Raw genomic sequence first — 25844 nt, forward strand, 5'->3', positions numbered from 1 at the left:
TGGTTTTACAGGCTATTGCCAGGTAATGATCTAGAAGGGTTTTACAGGCTATTGCCAGGTAATGATCTAGAATGGTTTTACAGGCTATTGCCAGGTAATGTTCTAGAAGGGTTTTACAGGCTATTGCCAGGTAATGATCTAGAATGGTTTTACAGGCTATTGCCAGGTAATGATCTAGAATGGTTTTACAGGCTATTGCCAGGTAATGTTCTAGAAGGGTTTTACAGGCTATTGCCAGGTAATGATCTAGAATGGTTTTACAGGCTATTGCCAGGTAATGTTGTAGAATGGTTTTACAGGCTATTGCCAGGTAATGTTGTAGAATGGTTTTACAGGCTATTGCCAGGTAATGTTGTAGAATGGTTTTACAGGCTATTGCCAAGTAATGTTGTAGAATGGTTTTACAGGCTATTGCCAGGTAATGTTCTAGAAGAGTTTTACAGGCTATTGCCAGGTAATGATCTAGAATGGTTTTACAGGCTATTGCCAGGTAATGATCTAGAATGGTTTTACAGGCTATTGCCAGGTAATGTTCTAGAAGGGTTTTACAGGCTATTGCCAGGTAATGATCTAGAATGGTTTTACAGGCTATTGCCAGGTAATGATCTAGAATGGTTTTACAGGCTATTGCCAGATAATGTTGTAGAATGGTTTTACAGGCTATTGCCAAGTAATGTTGTAGAATGGTTTTACAGGCTATTGCCAGGTAATGTTGTAGAATGGTTTTACAGGCTATTGCCAGGTAATGTTCTAGAAGAGTTTTACAGGCTATTGCCAGGTAATGATCTAGAATGGTTTTACAGGCTATTGCCAGGTAATGATCTAGAATGGTTTTACAGGCTATTGCCAGGTAATGTTCTAGAAGGGTTTTACAGGCTATTGCCAGGTAATGATCTAGAATGGTTTTACAGGCTATTGCCAGGTAATGTTGTAGAATGGTTTTACAGGCTATTGCCAGGTAATGTTGTAGAAGGGTTTTACAGGCTATTGCCAGGTAATGATCTAGAATGGTTTTACAGGCTATTGCCAGGTAATGTTCTAGAAGGGTTTTACAGGCTATTGCCAGGTAATGATCTAGAATGGTTTTACAGGCTATTGCCAGGTAATGTTGTAGAATGGTTTTACAGGCTATTGCCAGGTAATGTTGTAGAATGGTTTTACAGGCTATTGCCAGGTAATGTTGTAGAATGGTTTTACAGGCTATTGCCAGGTAATGATCTAGAATGGTTTTACAGGCTATTGCCAGGTAATGTTGTAGAATGGTTTTACAGGCTATTGCCAGGTAATGTTGTAGAATGGTTTTACAGGCTATTGCCAGGTAATGTTGTAGAATGGTTTTACAGGCTATTGCCAGGTAATGTTCTAGAATGGTTTTACAGGCTATTGCCAGGTAATGTTGTAGAATGGTTTTACAGGCTATTGCCAGGTAATGTTGTAGAATGGTTTTACAGGCTATTGCCAGGTAATGTTCTAGAATGGTTTTACAGGCTATTGCCAGGTAATGTTGTAGAATGGTTTTACAGGCTATTGCCAGGTAATGTTCTAGAATGGTTTTACAGGCTATTGCCAGGTAATGATCTAGAAGGGTTTTACAGGCTATTGCCAGGTAATGATCTAGAATGGTTTTACAGGCTATTGCCAGGTAATGTTCTAGAAGGGTTTTACAGGCTATTGCCAGGTAATGATCTAGAATGGTTTTACAGGCTATTGCCAGGTAATGATCTAGAATGGTTTTACAGGCTATTGCCAGGTAATGTTCTAGAAGGGTTTTACAGGCTATTGCCAGGTAATGATCTAGAATGGTTTTACAGGCTATTGCCAGGTAATGTTGTAGAATGGTTTTACAGGCTATTGCCAGGTAATGTTGTAGAATGGTTTTACAGGCTATTGCCAAGTAATGTTGTAGAATGGTTTTACAGGCTATTGCCAGGTAATGTTCTAGAAGAGTTTTACAGGCTATTGCCAGGTAATGATCTAGAATGGTTTTACAGGCTATTGCCAGGTAATGATCTAGAATGGTTTTACAGGCTATTGCCAGGTAATGTTCTAGAAGGGTTTTACAGGCTATTGCCAGGTAATGATCTAGAATGGTTTTACAGGCTATTGCCAGGTAATGATCTAGAATGGTTTTACAGGCTATTGCCAGGTAATGTTGTAGAATGGTTTTACAGGCTATTGCCAAGTAATGTTGTAGAATGGTTTTACAGGCTATTGCCAGGTAATGTTGTAGAATGGTTTTACAGGCTATTGCCAGGTAATGTTCTAGAAGAGTTTTACAGGCTATTGCCAGGTAATGATCTAGAATGGTTTTACAGGCTATTGCCAGGTAATGATCTAGAATGGTTTTACAGGCTATTGCCAGGTAATGTTCTAGAATGGTTTTACAGGCTATTGCCAGGTAATGTTCTAGAAGGGTTTTACAGGCTATTGCCAGGTAATGTTGTAGAATGGTTTTACAGGCTATTGCCAGGTAATGTTGTAGAATGGTTTTACAGGCTATTGCCAGGTAATGTTGTAGAATGGTTTTACAGGCTATTGCCAGGTAATGTTCTAGAATGGTTTTACAGGCTATTGCCAGGTAGTGATCTAGAATGGTTTTACAGGCTATTGGCAGGTAATGTTGTAGAAGGGTTTTACAGGCTATTGGCAGGTAATGATCTAGAATGGTTTTACAGGCTATTGCCAGGTAATGTTCTAGAATGGTTTTACAGGCTATTGCCAGGTAATGATCTAGAATGGTTTTACAGGCTATTGGCAGGTAATGTTGTAGAAGGGTTTTACAGGCTATTGCCAGGTAATGATCTAGAATGGTTTTACAGGCTATTGCCAGGTAATGTTCTAGAAGAGTTTTACAGGCTATTGCCAAGTAATGTTGTAGAAGGGTTTTACAGGCTATTGCCAGGTAATGTTCTAGAATGGTTTTACAGGCTATTGCCAGGTAATGTTCTAGAATGGTTTTACAGGCTATTGCCAGGTAATGTTGTGGAAGAGTTTTACAGGCTATCGCCAGGTAATGTTGTAGAATGGTTTTACAGGCTATTGCCAGGTAATGATCTAGAATGGTTTTACAGGCTATTGCCAGGTAATGATCTAGAATGGTTTTACAGGCTATTGCCAGGTAATGTTCTAGAATGGTTTTACAGGCTATTGCCAGGTAATGATCTAGAATGGTTTTACAGGCTATTGCCAGGTAATGTTCTAGAATGGTTTTACAGGCTATTGCCAGGTAATGTTGTAGAATGGTTTTACAGGCTATTGCCAGGTAATGATCTAGAATGGTTTTACAGGCTATTGCCAGGTAATGTTGTAGAATGGTTTTACAGGCTATTGCCAGGTAATGATCTAGAATGGTTTTACAGGCTGTTGCCAGGTAATGTTGTAGAATGGTTTTACAGGCTATTGCCAGGTAATGTTGTAGAATGGTTTTACAGGCTATTGCCAGGTAATGTTGTAGAATGGTTTTACAGGCTATTGCCAGGTAATGTTGTAGAAGGGTTTTACAGGCTATTGCCAGGTAATGATCTAGAATGGTTTTACAGGCTATTGCCAGGTAATGTTGTAGAATGGTTTTACAGGCTATTGCCAGGTAATGTTGTAGAATGGTTTTACAGGCTATTGCCAGGTAATGTTGTAGAATGGTTTTACAGGCTATTGCCAGGTAATGTTCTAGAATGGTTTTACAGGCTATTGCCAGGTAATGTTGTAGAATGGTTTTACAGGCTATTGCCAGGTAATGTTGTAGAATGGTTTTACAGGCTATTGCCAGGTAATGTTCTAGAATGGTTTTACAGGCTATTGCCAGGTAATGTTGTAGAATGGTTTTACAGGCTATTGCCAGGTAATGTTCTAGAATGGTTTTACAGGCTATTGCCAGGTAATGATCTAGAAGGGTTTTACAGGCTATTGCCAGGTAATGATCTAGAATGGTTTTACAGGCTATTGCCAGGTAATGTTCTAGAAGGGTTTTACAGGCTATTGCCAGGTAATGATCTAGAATGGTTTTACAGGCTATTGCCAGGTAATGATCTAGAATGGTTTTACAGGCTATTGCCAGGTAATGTTCTAGAAGGGTTTTACAGGCTATTGCCAGGTAATGATCTAGAATGGTTTTACAGGCTATTGCCAGGTAATGTTGTAGAATGGTTTTACAGGCTATTGCCAGGTAATGTTGTAGAATGGTTTTACAGGCTATTGCCAGGTAATGTTGTAGAATGGTTTTACAGGCTATTGCCAAGTAATGTTGTAGAATGGTTTTACAGGCTATTGCCAGGTAATGTTCTAGAAGAGTTTTACAGGCTATTGCCAGGTAATGATCTAGAATGGTTTTACAGGCTATTGCCAGGTAATGATCTAGAATGGTTTTACAGGCTATTGCCAGGTAATGTTCTAGAAGGGTTTTACAGGCTATTGCCAGGTAATGATCTAGAATGGTTTTACAGGCTATTGCCAGGTAATGATCTAGAATGGTTTTACAGGCTATTGCCAGATAATGTTGTAGAATGGTTTTACAGGCTATTGCCAAGTAATGTTGTAGAATGGTTTTACAGGCTATTGCCAGGTAATGTTGTAGAATGGTTTTACAGGCTATTGCCAGGTAATGTTCTAGAAGAGTTTTACAGGCTATTGCCAGGTAATGATCTAGAATGGTTTTACAGGCTATTGCCAGGTAATGATCTAGAATGGTTTTACAGGCTATTGCCAGGTAATGTTCTAGAAGGGTTTTACAGGCTATTGCCAGGTAATGATCTAGAATGGTTTTACAGGCTATTGCCAGGTAATGTTGTAGAATGGTTTTACAGGCTATTGCCAGGTAATGTTGTAGAAGGGTTTTACAGGCTATTGCCAGGTAATGATCTAGAATGGTTTTACAGGCTATTGCCAGGTAATGTTCTAGAAGGGTTTTACAGGCTATTGCCAGGTAATGATCTAGAATGGTTTTACAGGCTATTGCCAGGTAATGTTGTAGAATGGTTTTACAGGCTATTGCCAGGTAATGTTGTAGAATGGTTTTACAGGCTATTGCCAGGTAATGTTGTAGAATGGTTTTACAGGCTATTGCCAGGTAATGATCTAGAATGGTTTTACAGGCTATTGCCAGGTAATGTTGTAGAATGGTTTTACAGGCTATTGCCAGGTAATGTTGTAGAATGGTTTTACAGGCTATTGCCAGGTAATGTTGTAGAATGGTTTTACAGGCTATTGCCAGGTAATGTTCTAGAATGGTTTTACAGGCTATTGCCAGGTAATGTTGTAGAATGGTTTTACAGGCTATTGCCAGGTAATGTTGTAGAATGGTTTTACAGGCTATTGCCAGGTAATGTTCTAGAATGGTTTTACAGGCTATTGCCAGGTAATGTTGTAGAATGGTTTTACAGGCTATTGCCAGGTAATGTTCTAGAATGGTTTTACAGGCTATTGCCAGGTAATGATCTAGAAGGGTTTTACAGGCTATTGCCAGGTAATGATCTAGAATGGTTTTACAGGCTATTGCCAGGTAATGTTCTAGAAGGGTTTTACAGGCTATTGCCAGGTAATGATCTAGAATGGTTTTACAGGCTATTGCCAGGTAATGATCTAGAATGGTTTTACAGGCTATTGCCAGGTAATGTTCTAGAAGGGTTTTACAGGCTATTGCCAGGTAATGATCTAGAATGGTTTTACAGGCTATTGCCAGGTAATGTTGTAGAATGGTTTTACAGGCTATTGCCAGGTAATGTTGTAGAATGGTTTTACAGGCTATTGCCAAGTAATGTTGTAGAATGGTTTTACAGGCTATTGCCAGGTAATGTTCTAGAAGAGTTTTACAGGCTATTGCCAGGTAATGATCTAGAATGGTTTTACAGGCTATTGCCAGGTAATGATCTAGAATGGTTTTACAGGCTATTGCCAGGTAATGTTCTAGAAGGGTTTTACAGGCTATTGCCAGGTAATGATCTAGAATGGTTTTACAGGCTATTGCCAGGTAATGATCTAGAATGGTTTTACAGGCTATTGCCAGGTAATGTTGTAGAATGGTTTTACAGGCTATTGCCAAGTAATGTTGTAGAATGGTTTTACAGGCTATTGCCAGGTAATGTTGTAGAATGGTTTTACAGGCTATTGCCAGGTAATGTTCTAGAAGAGTTTTACAGGCTATTGCCAGGTAATGATCTAGAATGGTTTTACAGGCTATTGCCAGGTAATGATCTAGAATGGTTTTACAGGCTATTGCCAGGTAATGTTCTAGAAGGGTTTTACAGGCTATTGCCAGGTAATGATCTAGAATGGTTTTACAGGCTATTGCCAGGTAATGTTGTAGAATGGTTTTACAGGCTATTGCCAGGTAATGTTGTAGAAGGGTTTTACAGGCTATTGCCAGGTAATGATCTAGAATGGTTTTACAGGCTATTGCCAGGTAATGTTCTAGAAGGGTTTTACAGGCTATTGCCAGGTAATGATCTAGAATGGTTTTACAGGCTATTGCCAGGTAATGTTGTAGAATGGTTTTACAGGCTATTGCCAGGTAATGTTGTAGAATGGTTTTACAGGCTATTGCCAAGTAATGTTGTAGAATGGTTTTACAGGCTATTGCCAGGTAATGTTCTAGAAGGGTTTTACAGGCTATTGCCAGGTAATGTTGTAGAATGGTTTTACAGGCTATTGCCAGGTAATGTTGTAGAATGGTTTTACAGGCTATTGCCAGGTAATGTTGTAGAATGGTTTTACAGGCTATTGCCAGGTAATGTTCTAGAATGGTTTTACAGGCTATTGCCAGGTAATGTTCTAGAAGGGTTTTACAGGCTATTGCCAGGTAATGTTGTAGAATGGTTTTACAGGCTATTGCCAGGTAATGTTGTAGAATGGTTTTACAGGCTATTGCCAGGTAATGTTGTAGAATGGTTTTACAGGCTATTGCCATGTAATGTTGTAGAATGGTTTTACAGGCTATTGCCAGGTAATGTTCTAGAATGGTTTTACAGGCTATTGCCAGGTAATGTTGTAGAATGGTTTTACAGGCTATTGCCAGGTAATGTTGTAGAATGGTTTTACAGGCTATTGCCAGGTAATGATCTAGAATGGTTTTACAGGCTATTGCCAGGTAATGATCTAGAATGGTTTTACAAGCTATTGCCAGGTAATGTTGTAGAATGGTTTTACAGGCTATTGCCAGGTAATGTTGTAGAATGGTTTTACAGGCTATTGCCAGGTAATGTTCTAGAATGGTTTTACAGGCTATTGCCAGGTAATGTTGTAGAATGGTTTTACAGGCTATTGCCAGGTAATGTTCTAGAAGGGTTTTACAGGCTATTGCCAGGTAATGATCTAGAATGGTTTTACAGGCTATTGCCAGGTAATGATCTAGAATGGTTTTACAGGCTATTGCCAGGTAATGATCTAGAATGGTTTTACAGGCTATTGCCAGGTAATGTTCTAGAATGGTTTTACAGGCTATTGCCAGGTAATGTTCTAGAATGGTTTTACAGGCTATTGCCAGGTAATGATCTAGAATGGTTTTACAGGCTATTGCCAGGTAATGATCTAGAATGGTTTTACAGGCTATTGCCAGGTAATGATCTAGAATGGTTTTACAGGCTATTGCCAGGTAATGTTCTAGAATGGTTTTACAGGCTATTGCCAGGTAATGATCTAGAAGAGTTTTACAGGCTATTGCCAGGTAATGTTGTAGAATGGTTTTACAGGCTATTGCCAGGTAATGTTGTAGAATGGTTTTACAGGCTATTGCCAGGTAATGTTGTAGAATGGTTTTACAGGCTATTGCCAGGTAATGTTCTAGAATGGTTTTACAGGCTATTGCCAGGTAATGTTGTAGAATGGTTTTACAGGCTATTGCCAGGTAATGTTGTAGAATGGTTTTACAGGCTATTGCCAGGTAATGTTGTAGAATGGTTTTACAGGCTATTGCCAGGTAATGATCTAGAATGGTTTTACAGGCTATTGCCAGGTAATGTTGTAGAATGGTTTTACAGGCTATTGCCAGGTAATGTTGTAGAATGGTTTTACAGGCTATTGCCAGGTAATGTTCTAGAAGAGTTTTACAGGCTATTGCCAGGTAATGTTGTAGAATGGTTTTACAGGCTATTGCCAGGTAATGTTCTAGAAGAGTTTTACAGGCTATTGCCAGGTAATGTTGTAGAATGGTTTTACAGGCTATTGCCAGGTAATGTTCTAGAATGGTTTTACAGGCTATTGCCAGGTAATGTTCTAGAAGGGTTTTACAGGCTATTGCCAGGTAATGTTCTAGAATGGTTTTACAGGCTATTGCCAGGTAATGTTCTAGAATGGTTTTACAGGCTATTGCCAGGTAATGTTGTAGAATGGTTTTACAGGCTATTGCCAGGTAATGATCTAGAATGGTTTTACAGGCTATTGCCAGGTAATGTTGTAGAATGGTTTTACAGGCTATTGTCAGGTAATGTTCTAGAAGAGTTTTACAGGCTATTGCCAGGTAATGTTGTAGAATGGTTTTACAGGCTATTGCCAGGTAATGTTCTAGAAGAGTTTTACAGGCTATTGCCAGGTAATGTTGTAGAAGGGTTTTACAGGCTATTGGCAGGTAATGTTGTAGAATGGTTTTACAGGCTATTGCCAGGTAATGTTGTAGAATGGTTTTACAGGCTATTGCCAGGTAATGATCTAGAATAGTTTTACAGGCTATTGCCAGGTAATGTTCTAGAATAGTTTTACAGGCTATTGCCAGGTAATGTTCTAGAATAGTTTTACAGGCTATTGCCAGGTAATGTTCTAGAATAGTTTTACAGGCTATTGCCAGGTAATGATCTAGAATGGTTTTACAGGCTATTGCCAGGTAATGTTGTAGAATGGTTTTACAGGCTATTGCCAGGTAATGATCTAGAATGGTTTTACAGGCTATTGCCAGGTAATGATCTAGAATGGTTTTACAGGCTATTGCCAGGTAATGTTGTAGAATGGTTTTACAGGCTATTGCCAGGTAATGTTCTAGAATAGTTTTACAGGCTATTGCCAGGTAATGATCTAGAATGGTTTTACAGGCTATTGCCAGGTAATGTTGTAGAATGGTTTTACAGGCTATTGCCAGGTAATGTTGTAGAATGGTTTTACAGGCTATTGCCAGGTAATGTTCTAGAATGGTTTTACAGGCTATTGCCAGGTAATGTTCTAGAATGGTTTTACAGGCTATTGCCAGGTAATGTTGTAGAATGGTTTTACAGGCTATTGCCAGGTAATGATCTAGAATGGTTTTACAGGCTATTGCCAGGTAATGATCTAGAATGGTTTTACAGGCTATTGCCAGGTAATGTTGTAGAATGGTTTTACAGGCTATTGCCAGGTAATGATCTAGAATGGTTTTACAGGCTATTGCCAGGTAATGATCTAGAATGGTTTTACAGGCTATTGCCAGGTAATGTTGTAGAATGGTTTTTACAGGCTATTGCCAGGTAATGTTGTAGAATGGTTTTACAGGCTATTGCCAGGTAATGATCTAGAATGGTTTTACAGGCTATTGCCAGGTAATGATCTAGAATGGTTTTACAGACTATTGCCAGGTAATGTTGTAGAATGGTTTTACAGGCTATTGCCAGGTAATGATCTAGAATGGTTTTACAGGCTATTGCCAGGTAATGATCTAGAATGGTTTTACAGGCTATTGCCAGGTAATGTTGTAGAATGGTTTTACAGGCTATTGCCAGGTAATGTTCTAGAATGGTTTTACAGGCTATTGCCAGGTAATGTTGTAGAATGGTTTTACAGGCTATTGCCAGGTAATGTTCTAGAATGGTTTTACAGGCTATTGCCAGGTAATGTTGTAGAATGGTTTTACAGGCTATTGCCAGGTAATGTTGTAGAATGGTTTTACAGGCTATTGCCAGGTAATGTTGTAGAATGGTTTTACAGGCTATTGCCAGGTAATGTTCTAGAATGGTTTTACAGGCTATTGCCAGGTAATGTTGTAGAATGGTTTTACAGGCTATTGCCACGTAATGTTGTAGAATGGTTTTACAGGCTATTGCCAGGTAATGTTGTAGAAGGGTTTTACAGGCTATTGCCAGGTAATGTTGTAGAATGGTTTTACAGGCTATTGCCAGGTAATGTTCTAGAATGGTTTTACAGGTTATTGCCAGGTAATGTTCTAGAATGGTTTTACAGGCTATTGCCAGGTAATGTTGTAGAATGGTTTTACAGGCTATTGCCAGGTAATGTTGTAGAATGGTTTTACAGGCTATTGCCAGGTAATGTTGTAGAATGGTTTTACAGGCTATTGCCAGGTAATGTTGTAGAATGGTTTTACAGGCTATTGCCAGGTAATGTTCTAGAAGAGTTTTACAGGCTATTGCCAGGTAAGTTCTGGAATGGTTTTACAGGCTATTGCCAGGTAATGTTGTAGAATGGTTTTACAGGCTATTGCCAGGTAATGTTCTAGAATGGTTTTACAGGTTATTGCCAGGTAATGTTGTAGAATGGTTTTACAGGCTATTGCCAGGTAATGTTGTAGAATGGTTTTACAGGCTATTGCCAGGTAATGTTGTAGAATGGTTTTACAGGCTATTGCCAGGTAATGTTGTGGAATGGTTTTACAGGCTATTGCCAGGTAATGTTGTAGAAGGGTTTTACAGGCTATTGCCAGGTAATGTTCTAGAATGGTTTTACAGGCTATTGCCAGGTAATGTTGTAGAATGGTTTTACAGGCTATTGCCAGGTAATGTTCTAGAATGGTTTTACAGGCTATTGCCAGGTAATGATCTAGAATGGTTTTACAGGCTATTGCCAGGTAATGTTGTAGAAGGGTTTTACAGGCTATTGCCAGGTAATGTTGTAGAATGGTTTTACAGGCTATCGCCAGGTAATGTTGTAGAATGGTTTTACAGGCTATTGCCAGGTAATGTTGTAGAAGGGTTTTACAGGCTATTGCCAGGTAATGTTCTAGAATGGTTTTACAGGCTATTGCCAGGTAATGTTGTAGAAGGGTTTTACAGGCTATTGCCAGGTAATGTTGTAGAATGGTTTTACAGGCTATTGCCAGGTAATGTTCTAGAAGAGTTTTACAGGCTATTGCCAGGTAATGTTGTAGAAGAGTTTTACAGGCTATTGCCAGGTAATGATCTAGAAGAGTTTTACAGGCTATTGCCAGGTAATGTTCTAGAAGAGTTTTACAGGCTATTGCCAGGTAAGTTCTGGAATGGTTTTACAGGCTATTGCCAGGTAATGATCTAGAATGGTTTTACAGGCTTATCGCTGGATTACTCTGACATGTTTTAGGTTTGTGTTAGTTTGTAGCATTTAAATGTCTAGAAATGATACTTATTCTTGCTTGATTTTATTCATTCTTGTTTTATATGTTTTGTCGTATTACTGTCTTTCTTAATGAATTTACTTGATTAAGCATTGTAATGTTAGTTAGAAGTTATGTGCATTTCAACATGTTTACTAGTGTGTTTACCTCAACTTAACATTGAACTCTATGGCAAAGAAACACACTTCCTGTTAATGTATGCCATTTCTTATTGATAATTACATTATTGGTCAGTTAAGGGGATTATCTTTCAGCCAATCATTGTCTTAGTACAGGATTAGGAAAGTTTATCTTTTGGATTACTGACCATGCCTTAAATAAGCCCCTTTTAGCACCTTGTGTTAGACTGGACCCAAGCAAGTGTCAGTATACTATGCTTATTGCTGTTCCTGCAACTCTGTTCTTAGCTAGTTGTAAACTCTATGTAGTACTGTTCCAGTAATAAAGATATCCTGCTGTGAGTATCTCAAATGGTTAATTTGTATCCAGTTCCTTATTACTTCATGGTTGTGATATATGATCTCACAAATCAGTGTTGACTACAACGATCCCCCCACAAGGTTATTGCCAGGTAATGTTCTAGAATGGTTTTACAGGCTATCGCCAGGTAATGTTGTAGAAGGGTTTTACAGGCTATTGCCAGGTAATGTTCTAGAATGGTTTTACAGGCTATTGCCAGGTAATGTTCTAGAATGGTTTTACAGGCTATTGCCAGGTAATGATCTAGAATGGTTTTACAGGCTATTGCCAGGTAATGTTGTAGAATGGTTTTACAGGCTATTGCCAGGTAATGTTGTAGAATGGTTTTACAGGCTATTGCCAGGTAATGTTCTAGAATGGTTTTACAGGCTATTGCCAGGTAATGTTGTAGAATGGTTTTACAGGCTATTGCCAGGTAATGTTGTAGAAGGGTTTTACAGGCTATTGCCAGGTAATGTTGTAGAATGGTTTTACAGGCTATTGCCAGGTAATGATCTAGAAGAGTTTTACAGGCTATTGCCAGGTAATGTTCTAGAATGGTTTTACAGGCTATTGCCAGGTAATGTTCTAGAATGGTTTTACAGGCTATTGCCAGGTAATGTTCTAGAAGGGTTTTACAGGCTATTGCCAGGTAATGGTCTAGAAGGGTTTTACAGGCTATCGCCAGGTAATGTTCTAGAATGGTTTTACAGGCTATCGCCAGGTAATGTTCTAGAATGGTTTTACAGGCTATTGCCAGGTAATGTTCTAGAATGGTTTTACAGGCTATTGCCAGGTAATGTTCTAGAAGGGTTTTACAGGCTATTGCCAGGTAATGGTCTAGAAGCGTTTTACAGGCTATCGCCATGTAATGTTGTAGAAGGGTTTTACAGGCTATTGCCAGGTAATGTTCTAGAATGGTTTTACAGGCTATTGCCAGGTAATGTTCTAGAATGGTTTTACAGGCTATTGCCAGGTAATGTTCTAGAAGGGTTTTACAGGCTATTGCCAGGTAATGGTCTAGAAGGGTTTTACAGGCTATTGCCAGGTAATGTTCTAGAATGGTTTTACAGGCTATCGCCAGGTAATGTTGTAGAAGGGTTTTACAGGCTATTGCCAGGTAATGTTCTAGAATGGTTTTACAGGCTATTGCCAGGTAATGTTCTAGAATGGTTTTACAGGCTATCGCCAGGTAATGTTGTAGAAGGGTTTTACAGGCTATTGCCAGGTAATGGTCTAGAAGGGTTTTACAGGCTATTGCCAGGTAATGTTCTAGAATGGTTTTACAGGCTATTGCCAGGTAATGTTGTAGAATGGTTTTACAGGCTATTGCCAGGTAATGATCTAGAAGAGTTTTACAGGCTATTGCCAGGTAATGTTCTAGAAGGGTTTTACAGGCTATTGCCAGGTAATGATCTAGAATGGTTTTACAGGCTATTGCCAGGTAATGTTCTAGAAGGGTTTTACAGGCTATTGCCAGGTAATGTTCTAGAATGGTTTTACAGGCTATTGCCAGGTAATGTTCTAGAATGGTTTTACAGGCTATTGCCAGGTAATGTTCTAGAATGGTTTTACAGGCTATTGCCAGGTAATGTTCTAGAATGGTTTTACAGGCTATTGCCAGGTAATGTTCTAGAATGGTTTTACAGGTTATTGCCAGGTAATGTTCTAGAAGGGTTTTACAGGTTATTGCCAGGTAATGATCTAGAATGGTTTTACAGGCTATTGCCAGGTAATGTTCTAGAATGGTTTTACAGGCTATTGCCAGGTAATGTTCTAGAATGGTTTTACAGGTTATTGCCAGGTAATGTTCTAGAAGGGTTTTACAGGCTATTGCCAGGTAATGTTCTAGAATGGTTTTACAGGCTATTGCCAGGTAATGTTCTAGAATGGTTTTACAGGCTATTGCCAGGTAATGTTCTAGAATGGTTTTACAGGCTATTGCCAGGTAATGTTCTAGAATGGTTTTACAGGCTATTGCCAGGTAATGTTCTAGAATGGTTTTACAGGCTATTGCCAGGTAATGTTCTAGAATGGTTTTACAGGTTATTGCCAGGTAATGTTCTAGAATGGTTTTACAGGCTATTGCCAGGTAATGTTCTAGAATGGTTTTACAGGTTATTGCCAGGTAATGTTCTAGAAGGGTTTTACAGGCTATTGCCAGGTAATGTTCTAGAATGGTTTTACAGGCTATTGCCAGGTAATGTTCTAGAATGGTTTTACAGGCTATTGCCAGGTAATGTTGTAGAAGGGTTTTACAGGCTATTGCCAGGTAATGTTCTAGAAGGGTTTTACAGGTTATTGCCAGGTAATGATCTAGAATGGTTTTACAGGTTATTGCCAGGTAATGATCTAGAATGGTTTTACAGGTTATTGCCAGGTAATGATCTAGAATGGTTTTACAGGCTATTGCCAGGTAATGATCTAGAATGGTTTTACAGGCTATTGCCAGGTAATGATCTAGAATGGTTTTACAGGCTATTGTGATTTTTGATTTACGGGTATGTAAAACGAAATTACATTAACGGATGTAACTGATAACTTTTCCAATGAAATCCTTAGCACCCCGTTGGCAGGCCAGTCACACTGGTTCTCACCACAAGAGGTTACGATCCCCCCTGCCAAATGCTAAGAACAACTGAAACTAATATATACATATTTACATGAAAAACTGTCCACCTGTGCGGATCTGTTTGTGCAGGAGTTTTACGACCGTATGCCCTTACTGACGTCAACCGAACTTGTTATGTGGGAAGTTGGCACCCAAGGCTCACAGGTGCTACACCTTGCCCAAGGGTGACCTGGAGGTAGTTGTGGCAAAGGGTAACCTCATTCTCCCACGTCCATAGACTCCACAACCGGACGTAGTTTAAAATCTTGCCCAGGACACATATATACATATTTAAATAAACGTAAACGCTACCTTTAATAGGTAATACCTCAAACGTGAGGTCGAGTTGGTGCAAGGCTTTTATGACCGTATGCTCTTACTGACGTTCACCAAACTTATTATGTGGGAAGTTGGCACCCAAGGCTGACAGGTACTACACCTTGCCCAAGGGTGACCTGGAGGTAGTTGCGGCAAAGGGTAACCTCATTCTCCCGAGTACAAAAACTCTGCAACCGGATGCAATTTTAACGTCGTACCCAGGACCTAAAAATATGTTTTAAAGCTGAAAACCGACACTTCTAAGTCGTGAGGCCAAAACCTGTAATAATCCGGGGAGCGCTGAAAAGCACCGCGTTCACCCGCGCGTTCAGTGTGTTGAGGAAAATGACAAGCCAAGAGGGTGGCAATTCAGTGTTTGTGTGTGTAGACTGATATCCACCATGAGAACAAAATCCTCTGACACGACTAATGTCACGAAAACAGGGAGTACCACAACAATTACCAAAGCGGTAATGTTCTAGAATGGTTGTTCTAGAAGGGTCAACTAATAAGTTTACATACAATTTACAAAAACCAAGACAGGTCTTCAGAATGCGATTAATTCCCTGCAATTATACTCTCACAAATGGAAGTTAGACATCAATATTAAAAAATCTAAAACGCCTCGACAATATAATTTTTATATGAACCAGGATGTACTGGAAAGAGTGACATCCATACACTTACCTTGGCATAAATTTAAATACAACAGGGAAATTGGACAAAGGCCAGGTAGAGCTAAAAAACAAAGCTCTTAAGGCCTGCTTCAAAATAATTCAGCTATTATTTTCGGCAACTTGTACATCACTCAGAATTCATTTGAAGATGTTTGATGCAGTAGTTAGACCAATTCTCTTATACTGCACTGAAATATGGTCTAGTGATATTATTGCCCACACAAAACAGCTTTGGAATTTGACAACACCCATGGAAAAACTCCATACCAATTTCTGCAAGTTTTTAATAAAGGTGAACAGCAGAGCCTCAAACTTGCCATGTTTAATTGAATTAGGGAGGTACCCTCTTACAATACAGGGTACAAAATAATTGTTAAAATAGTGGATGGGAGTTCAGGAAATGCCTGAAAATACATTAGTATGTGAAGCATACAAGCTTGGTATAAAGATGCATGATTCTGGTACTCAAAACTGGGTATCTGGTGTGAAAAAGATTTTGGAAAACATAAATTTAAGTAATATCTGGAAAGATGGGCAAATTAAATACAGCAATGCTACTATTGAAGACATTACAGAAAAACTAAAAAAGTAAAGAATGTATGTTTGATGTATTGAGAATATACAGAGAAATATTATAAAACTGATTTTTCTTTTGAGAAATGCCTCCAAATAATTAAAAATCCACTATATCGTGCTGCAATGACTAAACTTAGAATAAGTGCCCACCGTTTACAGATTGAATCAGGCAGATACAAAAACATATCCATATCTGATAGAAAATGCCCTATCTGTGACCTTGGAGAAATTGAAGATGAGAAACATTTCCGTTTCACGTGCCAGCTATATGATAAAGAAAGAACCAGCCTTTTTACTAAACGTAAAATACACGGAGAAACAATAATAAACGTCTTAAATAACAAAAACGATCACATAATTAAAGACATTTCAAAACACATTTATACTTGTTTTATACAATCAAATCAAACAATAACTTCAGTACCAGCTGCCTTTGTTTCGAGATTTGTTCCAAAATGGCCAACTGGTGGCCAGTTTGTTTTTTTCCATTTTCGTGTTGATTCCTTTATAAGATATGGCCTGATTCAGTTCAAAGTTTGTATATAGGTACTATAATTCAAGATAACACAACACCATATTGTATTTTGAGTTTTGATCAAATTTGTCGAAAAGATGGCCATTTTGTTTAATATCTTAAAATCACAGTCTTTAACGTGTCCGGAGCTGTTTCTCGGAGCTGAACAGGGTGATTTCAATCAAACTTTGTAACATAATCTATAATCTGTGTTAGTTATAAAAAAACATTGATCTTTCATTTCTACATGTCTTGTATTGAACATTTACTTCGACTACAGCTAATACTGAACTATGCATTATCAATGCTTATTTCATTTATTTACAGTATTATTAGTATTTTCTTTTATTTTTGTTTTATTACATGTATTTGACTATATTGTATTATATTATGATTTCAAATGGGATACGATAGCAATAAAGATTTACCTACTTAATTACAATCTAGCTCAGTATCATGCAACCAAAGATGAATTCAAAACACCAATGCATGATGGAATTTACTGTGAATAGTACTCAGCTGATAATGGCAATATATGCATGTAATTTACAGCACATGTTACCCACAATACAACAGTAAGTTGCATCCATGGAAATGGATGATGTAGCATACAGTACAAAAATATGTAAATTAACAAGCTGAAAATCAACACAGAAAACAATGACAACTATTGTATAAAAAAACTCCAGCAGGCAATGAGCTGGTGTCACCAATCTGGTGTGCTACCCGCATGTACGTATGACATGTCAATTACATTCAATTGTGTATATCAGTACGTGTTAACTTTCCCATGCAATATTGACTTTAATCTCCACATTCCAACACCTATATGTAATTTTCTAATGTATTGTTTAAGCCTGGACCATTTTCATACTTTCATGCGCGCCACGTCAAATGTCATCACGACTGTCTAGCACTCCTTATTTGGCATGCTATTATAAGTTCTGACCAACTATGTTGACTTATGCTGGGTCACGATATCACATAGTTTCACTTATAAATAGAGGGAGGACTCTTAAATGAGGAGGGAACTTAGGTTCCATGGGCTGTGTGTCTCTAGGCGTGGCTGCAAAGCCAACGTCTGGGAACCAAGTTCTTATCACTACATGTATTATCATCCGATGTCTCCACAAATAAATATCCTGATTGTATCACTACCACAGCAACTCTATCTCGATTGATTCCTTACATCTCCACAATCTTCTACATTTAGCACTGGTTAATTTCATTGAATTTTTCATATATTTTCTTATCCAAGGCATGACATTACACAGTATTATTATACATCTGTCACCATGTCGCCATATGTTATAATGTGCTGTAATTTTGCCATGATGTATCCTTCGATGGAAATGATGTATAACAATAAGGTTATTACAAGGATACCTCTAAGTATGCACTCAGACAGTACACTAAGTATGTACTCAGACAGTCGGTCGATACTCCCGTTGTATTGTCTTTGTGCATGCAATGAGGTATCCTCGTAATAACATCATTTCACCTTCAATATGATGTGTGCATATAAGACATACATGTACAGTTAAATTTATTGGCATATGGCGTTCTGTTTCAATCTTCAGTGAAAACTATAATTCAATTAAACTTAATTAGTAATTCACAGAGTTTAATGTTTGTCAAGTTTTCATCTTAATAATGTTATTGTAATTATTGTGATTTTTTTAATCATAAATTCAATTGTGCTAATGTAATGATAATGTATAAATTTTCACTATATATCTTTTAATTTTGCAGATTTCAGTAGTTCATTTGAATCTATTAGTAACAAATGTTTTGCATCACTGGTAACTAATTTCCAAATTCTATTTCTTGTTTGAAAGTTTGTTGACCAAAATATGTAGCTTCACTAAGACTGACTTAGATTGGTAAACTAATATTATGTTATTGTCTCTTCTACCATTACAGAGCAGCTGGTCGATGTTATAAAGGAATAGAAGTATTACTATGTACAGCAGTGGAGCATTTTATATTAGTGGTTGTTAGAGTCCATAGAGGGGGCAAATCAGCTGACAAAAGTATCAGTCAAATTAGACAGCTTTTACACTGTCGCATGTGTGAAGAACGAGTCTATTTCCCTGATGTGTCTTCCGTTCTAGGTAGGTAGGTGTGAAGCATCTATAATGTGTAGCCATATGTGATTGGCCGATAGATATTTTGATTAAATATTCACAATTCAATCAATGATGGCTGTCTGGTAGCCATTTTGTTTTGAGACTAGTACACATTAAGACAATATTGGTAACGTATAATTTTGTTTCGCAGTATTATAGAAATTTGTTCAGTTTGAGGAGGACACATTATATCAAGACTGACATTATTTGTTACTCAGAAGCTATGTGATTTGAATTTAAAATATTTATTTGTGTTTATTTCACCAGAAAGTAACTATAGCTTGTTGAAATGTGAGTGTCATAATAAAACGCCCGGTAGAACGGCAATACAACTTGGGCCAATATGGTGAGTACATATCAGATTGGATTCTATATCATCTTTTCAGACTATTGCCCTATTTGAATACTTACATACCTCACCTGAATGCCTAGATTCCTCACCTGAATGCCTAGATGCCTCACCTGAATGCCTCACCTGAATGCCTAGATGCCTCACCTGAATGCCTCACCTGAATGCCTAGATGCCTCACCTAAATGCCTAGATGCCTCACTTGAATGCCTAGATGCCTCACTTGAATGCCTAGATGCCTCACCTAAATGTCTAAATGCTTCACCTGAATGCCTAGATGCCTCACCTAAATGCCTAGATACCTCACCTGAATGCCTAGATTCCTCACCTGAATGCCTAGATGCCTCACCTAAATGCCTAGATGCCTCACCTGAATGCCTAGATGCCTCACCTGAATGCCTAGATGCCTCACCTGAATGCCTAGATGCCTCACCTGAATGCCTAGATGCCTCACCTAAATGCCTAGATGCCTCACCTGAATGCCTAGATGCCTCACCTAGATGCCTCACCTGAATGCCTAGATGCCTCACCTGAATGCCTAGATGCCTCACCTAAATGCCTAGATACCTCACCTGAATGCCTAGATGCCTCACCTGAATGCCTAGATGCCTCACCTGAAGGCCTAGATGCCTCACCTAAATGCCTAGATGCCTCACCTGAATGCCTAGATGCCTCACCTAAATGTCTAGATGCCTCACCTGAATGCCTAGATGCCTCACCTAAATGTCTAGATGCCTCACCTGAATGTCTAGATGCCTCACCTAAATGCCTAGATGCCTCATCTGAATGCCTAGATGTCTCACCTGAATGTCTAGATGCCTCACCTGAATGCCTAGTTTCCTCACCTGAATGCCTAGAACCTCACCTGAATGCCTAGATGCCTCACCTGAATGCCTAGATGCCTCACCTAAATGCCTAGATGCCTCACCTGAATGCCTAGATGCCTCACCTAAATGTCTAGATGCCTCACCTGAATGCCTAGATGCCTCACCTAAATGTCTAGATGCCTCACCTGAATGTCTAGATGCCTCACCTAAATGCCTAGATGCCTCATCTGAATGCCTAGATGTCTCACCTGAATGTCTAGATGCCTCACCTGAATGCCTAGTTTTCTCACCTGAATGCCTAGAACCTCACCTAAATGCCTGGATACCTCAGCTAAATGCCTAGATACCTCACCTGAACACTGGGCAAAATCGTTGGTATACGGCGGGTACATTAGTGTATTCGCACGCGTATATTCCCGATATTCGAAGATGTACGTTGGTCGGCGCACACGTACATTCAACGTATGTACGGGGAATACGTAACGTATATTCACACATTCGGAACATACTGATACGTAAATATACACAGCAGTATATTTACGCAGACCGGAAGTATACAGTGCGCACATTAACGTACACCTAATGCAGAACAATGCTGCCTAACGTATTCCTACGTATACGTAGTATATACGGACACGTGATAAATCACTGCACAGAGTTAATACTGAAGCAGATCAACGTATACGTAGCGTATACGGTCACGCAATAAACCAGTGCACACAATTAACATCGGCGTAGATCTACGTATATTTTACGTATACTCGGCATATTTAAAGCGCATGCTATTGGCTGATTTTTCAGGAACATTTGCATACAGGTCACATATTTTAGGTCATGCTTCATTTCCGGTTAATCATTCACGTAGTAATTTGGTTCTTGGGTGCCGCACGTGCTTGTAATTTTTCTAGGTACTAGTATTTTGTTTATAAATAAAGTATCGATAGTATTACTCGTCTTTGCTACCGCAACACATTTATTTAAAAACACAATACAACAACCTAGCAATATCACAAGCTCCAGTTACAGTCATATACATGTAAAGATAAAGAAATGCTTATTGCCACACCCATGGCCATCCCAATGATCAGACGTTTTTTTATGAACACAGGACCAGCAACGAGGCATTAACTCTTTCTTTATCTGTAAGTTACAAGTGACTGTTCTCCCGTGACTTGCATCAGACTAGATCGCATACCACAGGAAATTAAACATGGGAGGTGATTCACAATGACATATTTGGCCACTCGATGTTCAACACAAGTAGAATCAGGGCAACGTGAACAGTTCATAATCGGAAATAACGTTTACAGTAGATCTACGGTCAACGATAACACATTGCAACTAGTGCAATTTCGTGTTAATTAATATTGAGGAGTTGTTTTTGGGTAATTGCAAAGGTGGGAATAAAAGACATACATTTGTGATTCAAGTGATTTAGTATTTATTTGTAATAACAATACACACACTTACAAGTGCACAAATCTTCCTCGACATACATAAATAAATCATATGGGGTTTTAATTCCAATTTAATTGAAGGTGAAAAATAAGTTCATTTCAAGTGGTTTAAATTTAGTGAACTTCTTTAACAGAAATAACGAAATTCAACAATTAATGCATTTAAAGTCAAGTAATTTATAAATTCAATGAAACAAACGAAATAAAATTCCAGTTATAAGCTAAAAATATTAAAAGGGTTTTGGTTTGGGTAGGAATCGGAAAAAAATCACGCTGGTCATCAAAACTTAGGGCAAACACGTGGGGTTGACAGGTACATGGTGGTCCTACTTATTTCTGGAGCATGCGGATCGATTGCCTCATTGCCACTCAGTTGGCTTAATCCAAAATCAAGTCGTTCAGTGCCATGACCTGAATGTCGGAGACCTCGCAATGAACATTCCTTTCCGATCTTCTTCGCCGTCTTCCTCATCTGACATCATAATGTTCACAACTTTTGTCACCATCTCCCACATCTCTTGTTCTTCCTCTTTAACTTCTTTTTCCGACATTCCGTCAGCTGCAATGATAGAAATGTTATTTATAACTAACACTATATTTATTATTAGTCCCCGTTCGGACGCAGTCCGAAAACGGGGACTTATGTTTTGCCCTGTGTGCGTCCGTCCGTCCGTCCGTGCCTCCGTCCGTCCGTCCGTCCCTGATCACCTGTATCTCGAACATGCATGGACCGATTAAGTTCAAACTTCACTCATACATCACACATTATATGGGACATATGCACATGCATTTTTTTCATGATCTGATTAACGATAGCCGAATAGCGGCCATTTTAAGGCCGAAAATGCATCAAAATCGCACATTTTCACCATTCCGGACCCGGATCTCAGTTATGCATGGACGGATTTTGTTCAAATTTGGTACATACATTAAACATAATAGGACCTTGATGCACGTCATTTTGTTTTTTGGATCGGGTTCGAAATGGCCGACTGGCGGCCATTTTGTTTTAAAGAATTCAGTTCTGGATCCGTATCCGAGACATGTCTGGATTGATCAAGTTCAAACTTCACACACACAAGGTACATCATGTCACAAATATGTATGTGCATTTGTTTCATGATCTCATTAACGATAGCCAAATGGCGGCCGCTTTAAGGCCGAAAATGCATTGAAATCGCACATTTTCACCATTCCGGACCCGGATCTCAGTTATGCATGGACGGATTTCATTCAAATTTGGTACATACATTAAACATAATAGGACCTTGATGCACGTCATTTTTTTTTCCGGATCAAGTTCGAAATGGCCGACTGGCGGCCATTTTGTTTTAAAGAATTCAGTTCTGGATCCGTATCCGAGACATGTCTGGATTGATCAAGTTCAAACTTCACACACACAAGGTACATCATGTCACAAATATGTATGTGCATTTGTTTCATGATCTCATTAACGATAGCCAAATGGGGGCCGCTTTAAGGCCGAAAATGCATTGAAATCGCACATTTTCACCATTCCGGACCCGTATCTCAGTTATGCATGGATGGATTTTGTTCAAATTTGGTACATACATTAAACATAATAGGACCTTGATGCACGTCTTTTTTTTTTTTCGCATCAAGTTCGAAATGGCCGACTGGCGGCCATTTTGTTAAAGAATTCAGTTCTGGATCCGTATCCAAGACATGTCTGGATTGATCAAGTTCAAACTTCACACACACAAGGTACATCATGTCACAAATATGTATGTGCATTTGTTTCATGATCTCATTAACGATAGCCAAATGGCGGCCGCTTTAAGGCCGAAAATGCATTGAAATCGCACATTTTCACCATTCCGGACCCGGATCTCAGTTATGCATGGACGGATTTCATTCAAATTTGGTACATACATTAAACATAATAGGACCTTGATGCACGTCATTTTTTTTTCCGGATCAAGTTCGAAATGGCCGACTGGCGGCCATTTTGTTTTAAAGAATTCAGTTCTGGATCCGTATCCGAGACATGTCTGGATTGATCAAGTTCAAACTTCACACACACAAGGTACATCATGTCACAAATATGTATGTGCATTTGTTTCATGATCTCATTAACGATAGCCAAATGGGGGCCGCTTTAAGGCCGAAAATGCATTGAAATCGCACATTTTCACCATTCCGGACCCGTATCTCAGTTATGCATGGATGGATTTTGTTCAAATTTGGTACATACATTAAACATAATAGGACCTTGATGCACGTCTTTTTTTTTTTTCGCATCAAGTTCGAAATGGCCGACTGGCGGCCATTTTGTTAAAGAATTCAGTTCTGGATCCGTATCCAAGACATGTCTGGATTGATCAAGTTCAAACTTCACACACACATGGTACATCATGTCACAAATAGATATGTGCATTTGTTTCATGATCTGCTTAACAATAGTGGAATGATGGCCATTTTAAGGCCGAAAATGCATCAAAATCACGTATTTTCACAATTCCAGAACCGGATCTCAGTCATGCATGGATGGATTTTGTTCAGATTTAGCACAATGTGTTGTACATATGCAGGTGCATTTCGGTCATGATCTGCTTTGAATGTATATGTCACTCAAATATGAATGGAACGGGGACGTGTCATTGACAATGACTTGTTACTGCTATTTTAACAAGCTTGAATAAAACGAATTCAAAATTATAAAAACTATAAATTAACACTTACTCATCTACTCCTTGGTTCTTTATTTGTTTTTTCCAAGCTGTATAAAAACACTCTCGTCTTTCTCTGTCATTTTCTGGTAACAGTACCTAAAATAGAATAGGTAACAGTTTAATTGAGATTTGTCAAGCAAATTTGAATAGGAAAAGGTGTTGTATTATAATGTTTGGTGACCTGGACACTTTTTACTCAATATATTACCGACTCAACAGTGGGCAATGAGATTCAAACCTACCTCCCGCTCGAAATCAAAACGTGCCAATCATTGTAGTAATAACTTATGTATTTTATATTTAAAATTATAGGGGTGAAAAATTTGTTAAAGGGGAACTGCTCAATCCCATGGATTGCACCAAAGAATCATGGGACACTATTGTTTATGTTGTTTACAGTGTTAATCTATCTTTTGTTATCCATTGTTATTTTAATCCAGAAAGGAAATTTGTTGTGAAATTAATCTTAACTGGAAGGTGCCCCTTTAAGAAAATGCAAGCCAATCACCAAGAATAAAAAATGCACGCGAGCTGTAGCTGGAACAAACGTTGACACATTCAAGAAAAAATTAAAAAAATATAAATAAGACAGCGTGAAAAAAAATTAATTGCAATGGTCATATCCCGTGATTTCAAATGTTTGCCTCAAATACATGTATTATGCCACATAAAACTGTTGTTAAAATGTAAGTTGGTATGAAGTATTAGTGCTATATGACTACATCCACCCACACTTGCTTACAGGAAGTCAGTAGAAGACAAAAGATTTTTTCGTTAGTGTGGGGAAACGTTGGTCAGCGTGGCGGGGGGGGGGGGGGGGGGGGGGGAAACAGGTGTTAATCCGAAAATTCTTTGTCTGTTCTTGTTTGTGATTGGTTCAGGCAACGTTTCGAGGATCGCGTCGTAGTTCCTTCGTTGGTAGTGGGAGCGTGTAAATGGCGAGAGCCGGGTTACCACGAAAGTTGGGTTACCGCTATCGCCATTTATACACTACCATATTTTATTTAATAAAAAAATAAAACAAGAGACTGTATGCAAGTCTAACGCCCACTTTACACTAGCTTGTATCGGTTAATTGCTGAACAGCCTGAGCCCTTTGTCAATTTGAGTAGAGCTCTTTGAAAACAATGAAGGATCAGACAAAAGCATGGAACAACGGACATCATATGGTATAACCAGGCCAACATGAATTACTAGTAATTTGGGTGAAGAGGTCAATTAATTAGATCGGACATCAATTTTCGACTTTCGCATACTTACGTTTTTTCTGACACATAAAATAAAATTGCATATATAGCGATTTACAGGCTGTATACAAGTTATAATAGTTACAACGAAATGGTATGAACTAAGTGTGAAAAATTGAACAGTGGCTTTTTGAAATGTTTGAAATGACACAGCTTGACACGCTACATCGACTGAAAGTTAAACACAACTTACACAAATACTGCAGGGTCAATCCTGACACGCTGATTTTCAGAACTTCTAAAAAGGGTTGATATCATTCTCTTGTGGTGACTTGGTGTCGGTTTTTAAAATAGCACGCTTTTTTCTGTCTGTTTTGATGAAGCCATGACTTCCTTGCGCAAACGATTTACTGTTGTAACTAAAGATCGCATAATGTTGGTGGTCCGATATGCTTGAAGACTGTGGGCGAGATCTAGCAAAACTTTCGAATAAACTTTGACTTGCTGAAGATGAGACGGGGATTGAGATCAGCCTGAACGCTGAACGTCCGACAATCGACAACTACGATGGAATTGGGACATCTTGTTCCTGGATTAATGCAACAATTACGTAACTGATTTCAAAAGGGCTCATCACTTCAGTCACGTTAGCGTATAGCATTTTGTTAGTAGGGGTGTGCGATTGCGAAATTCGACATTTCACAGTTTCATCATGTTCGATTATTATTTTATTTCCACCAGTAATATAGATATTTGTTATTTTACTATTCAGTAC

The 25844-nt window shown here is 38.7% G+C and overlaps 1 protein-coding gene across 1 annotated transcript in view; it reads left to right on the forward strand.

Moving 5' to 3' along the window:
- The window catches only part of LOC102808795 (tRNA (guanine(27)-N(2))-dimethyltransferase-like), a 77031-nt gene that overhangs the window by 18340 nt on the left and 32847 nt on the right, over window positions 1-25844 (forward strand). Inside the window, exons 5-6 of the mRNA XM_085491823.1 lie at window positions 18351-18541; window positions 18824-18902. Coding sequence (XP_085347949.1) covers window positions 18351-18541; window positions 18824-18902 — 270 coding nt within the window. The remainder of the gene's footprint in view (window positions 1-18350; window positions 18542-18823; window positions 18903-25844) is intronic.

Source organism: Saccoglossus kowalevskii, chromosome 17 (genome assembly GCF_978046115.1).
Source record: "Saccoglossus kowalevskii chromosome 17, keSacKowa6.1, whole genome shotgun sequence".
Taxonomy (NCBI): domain Eukaryota; kingdom Metazoa; phylum Hemichordata; class Enteropneusta; family Harrimaniidae; genus Saccoglossus; species Saccoglossus kowalevskii.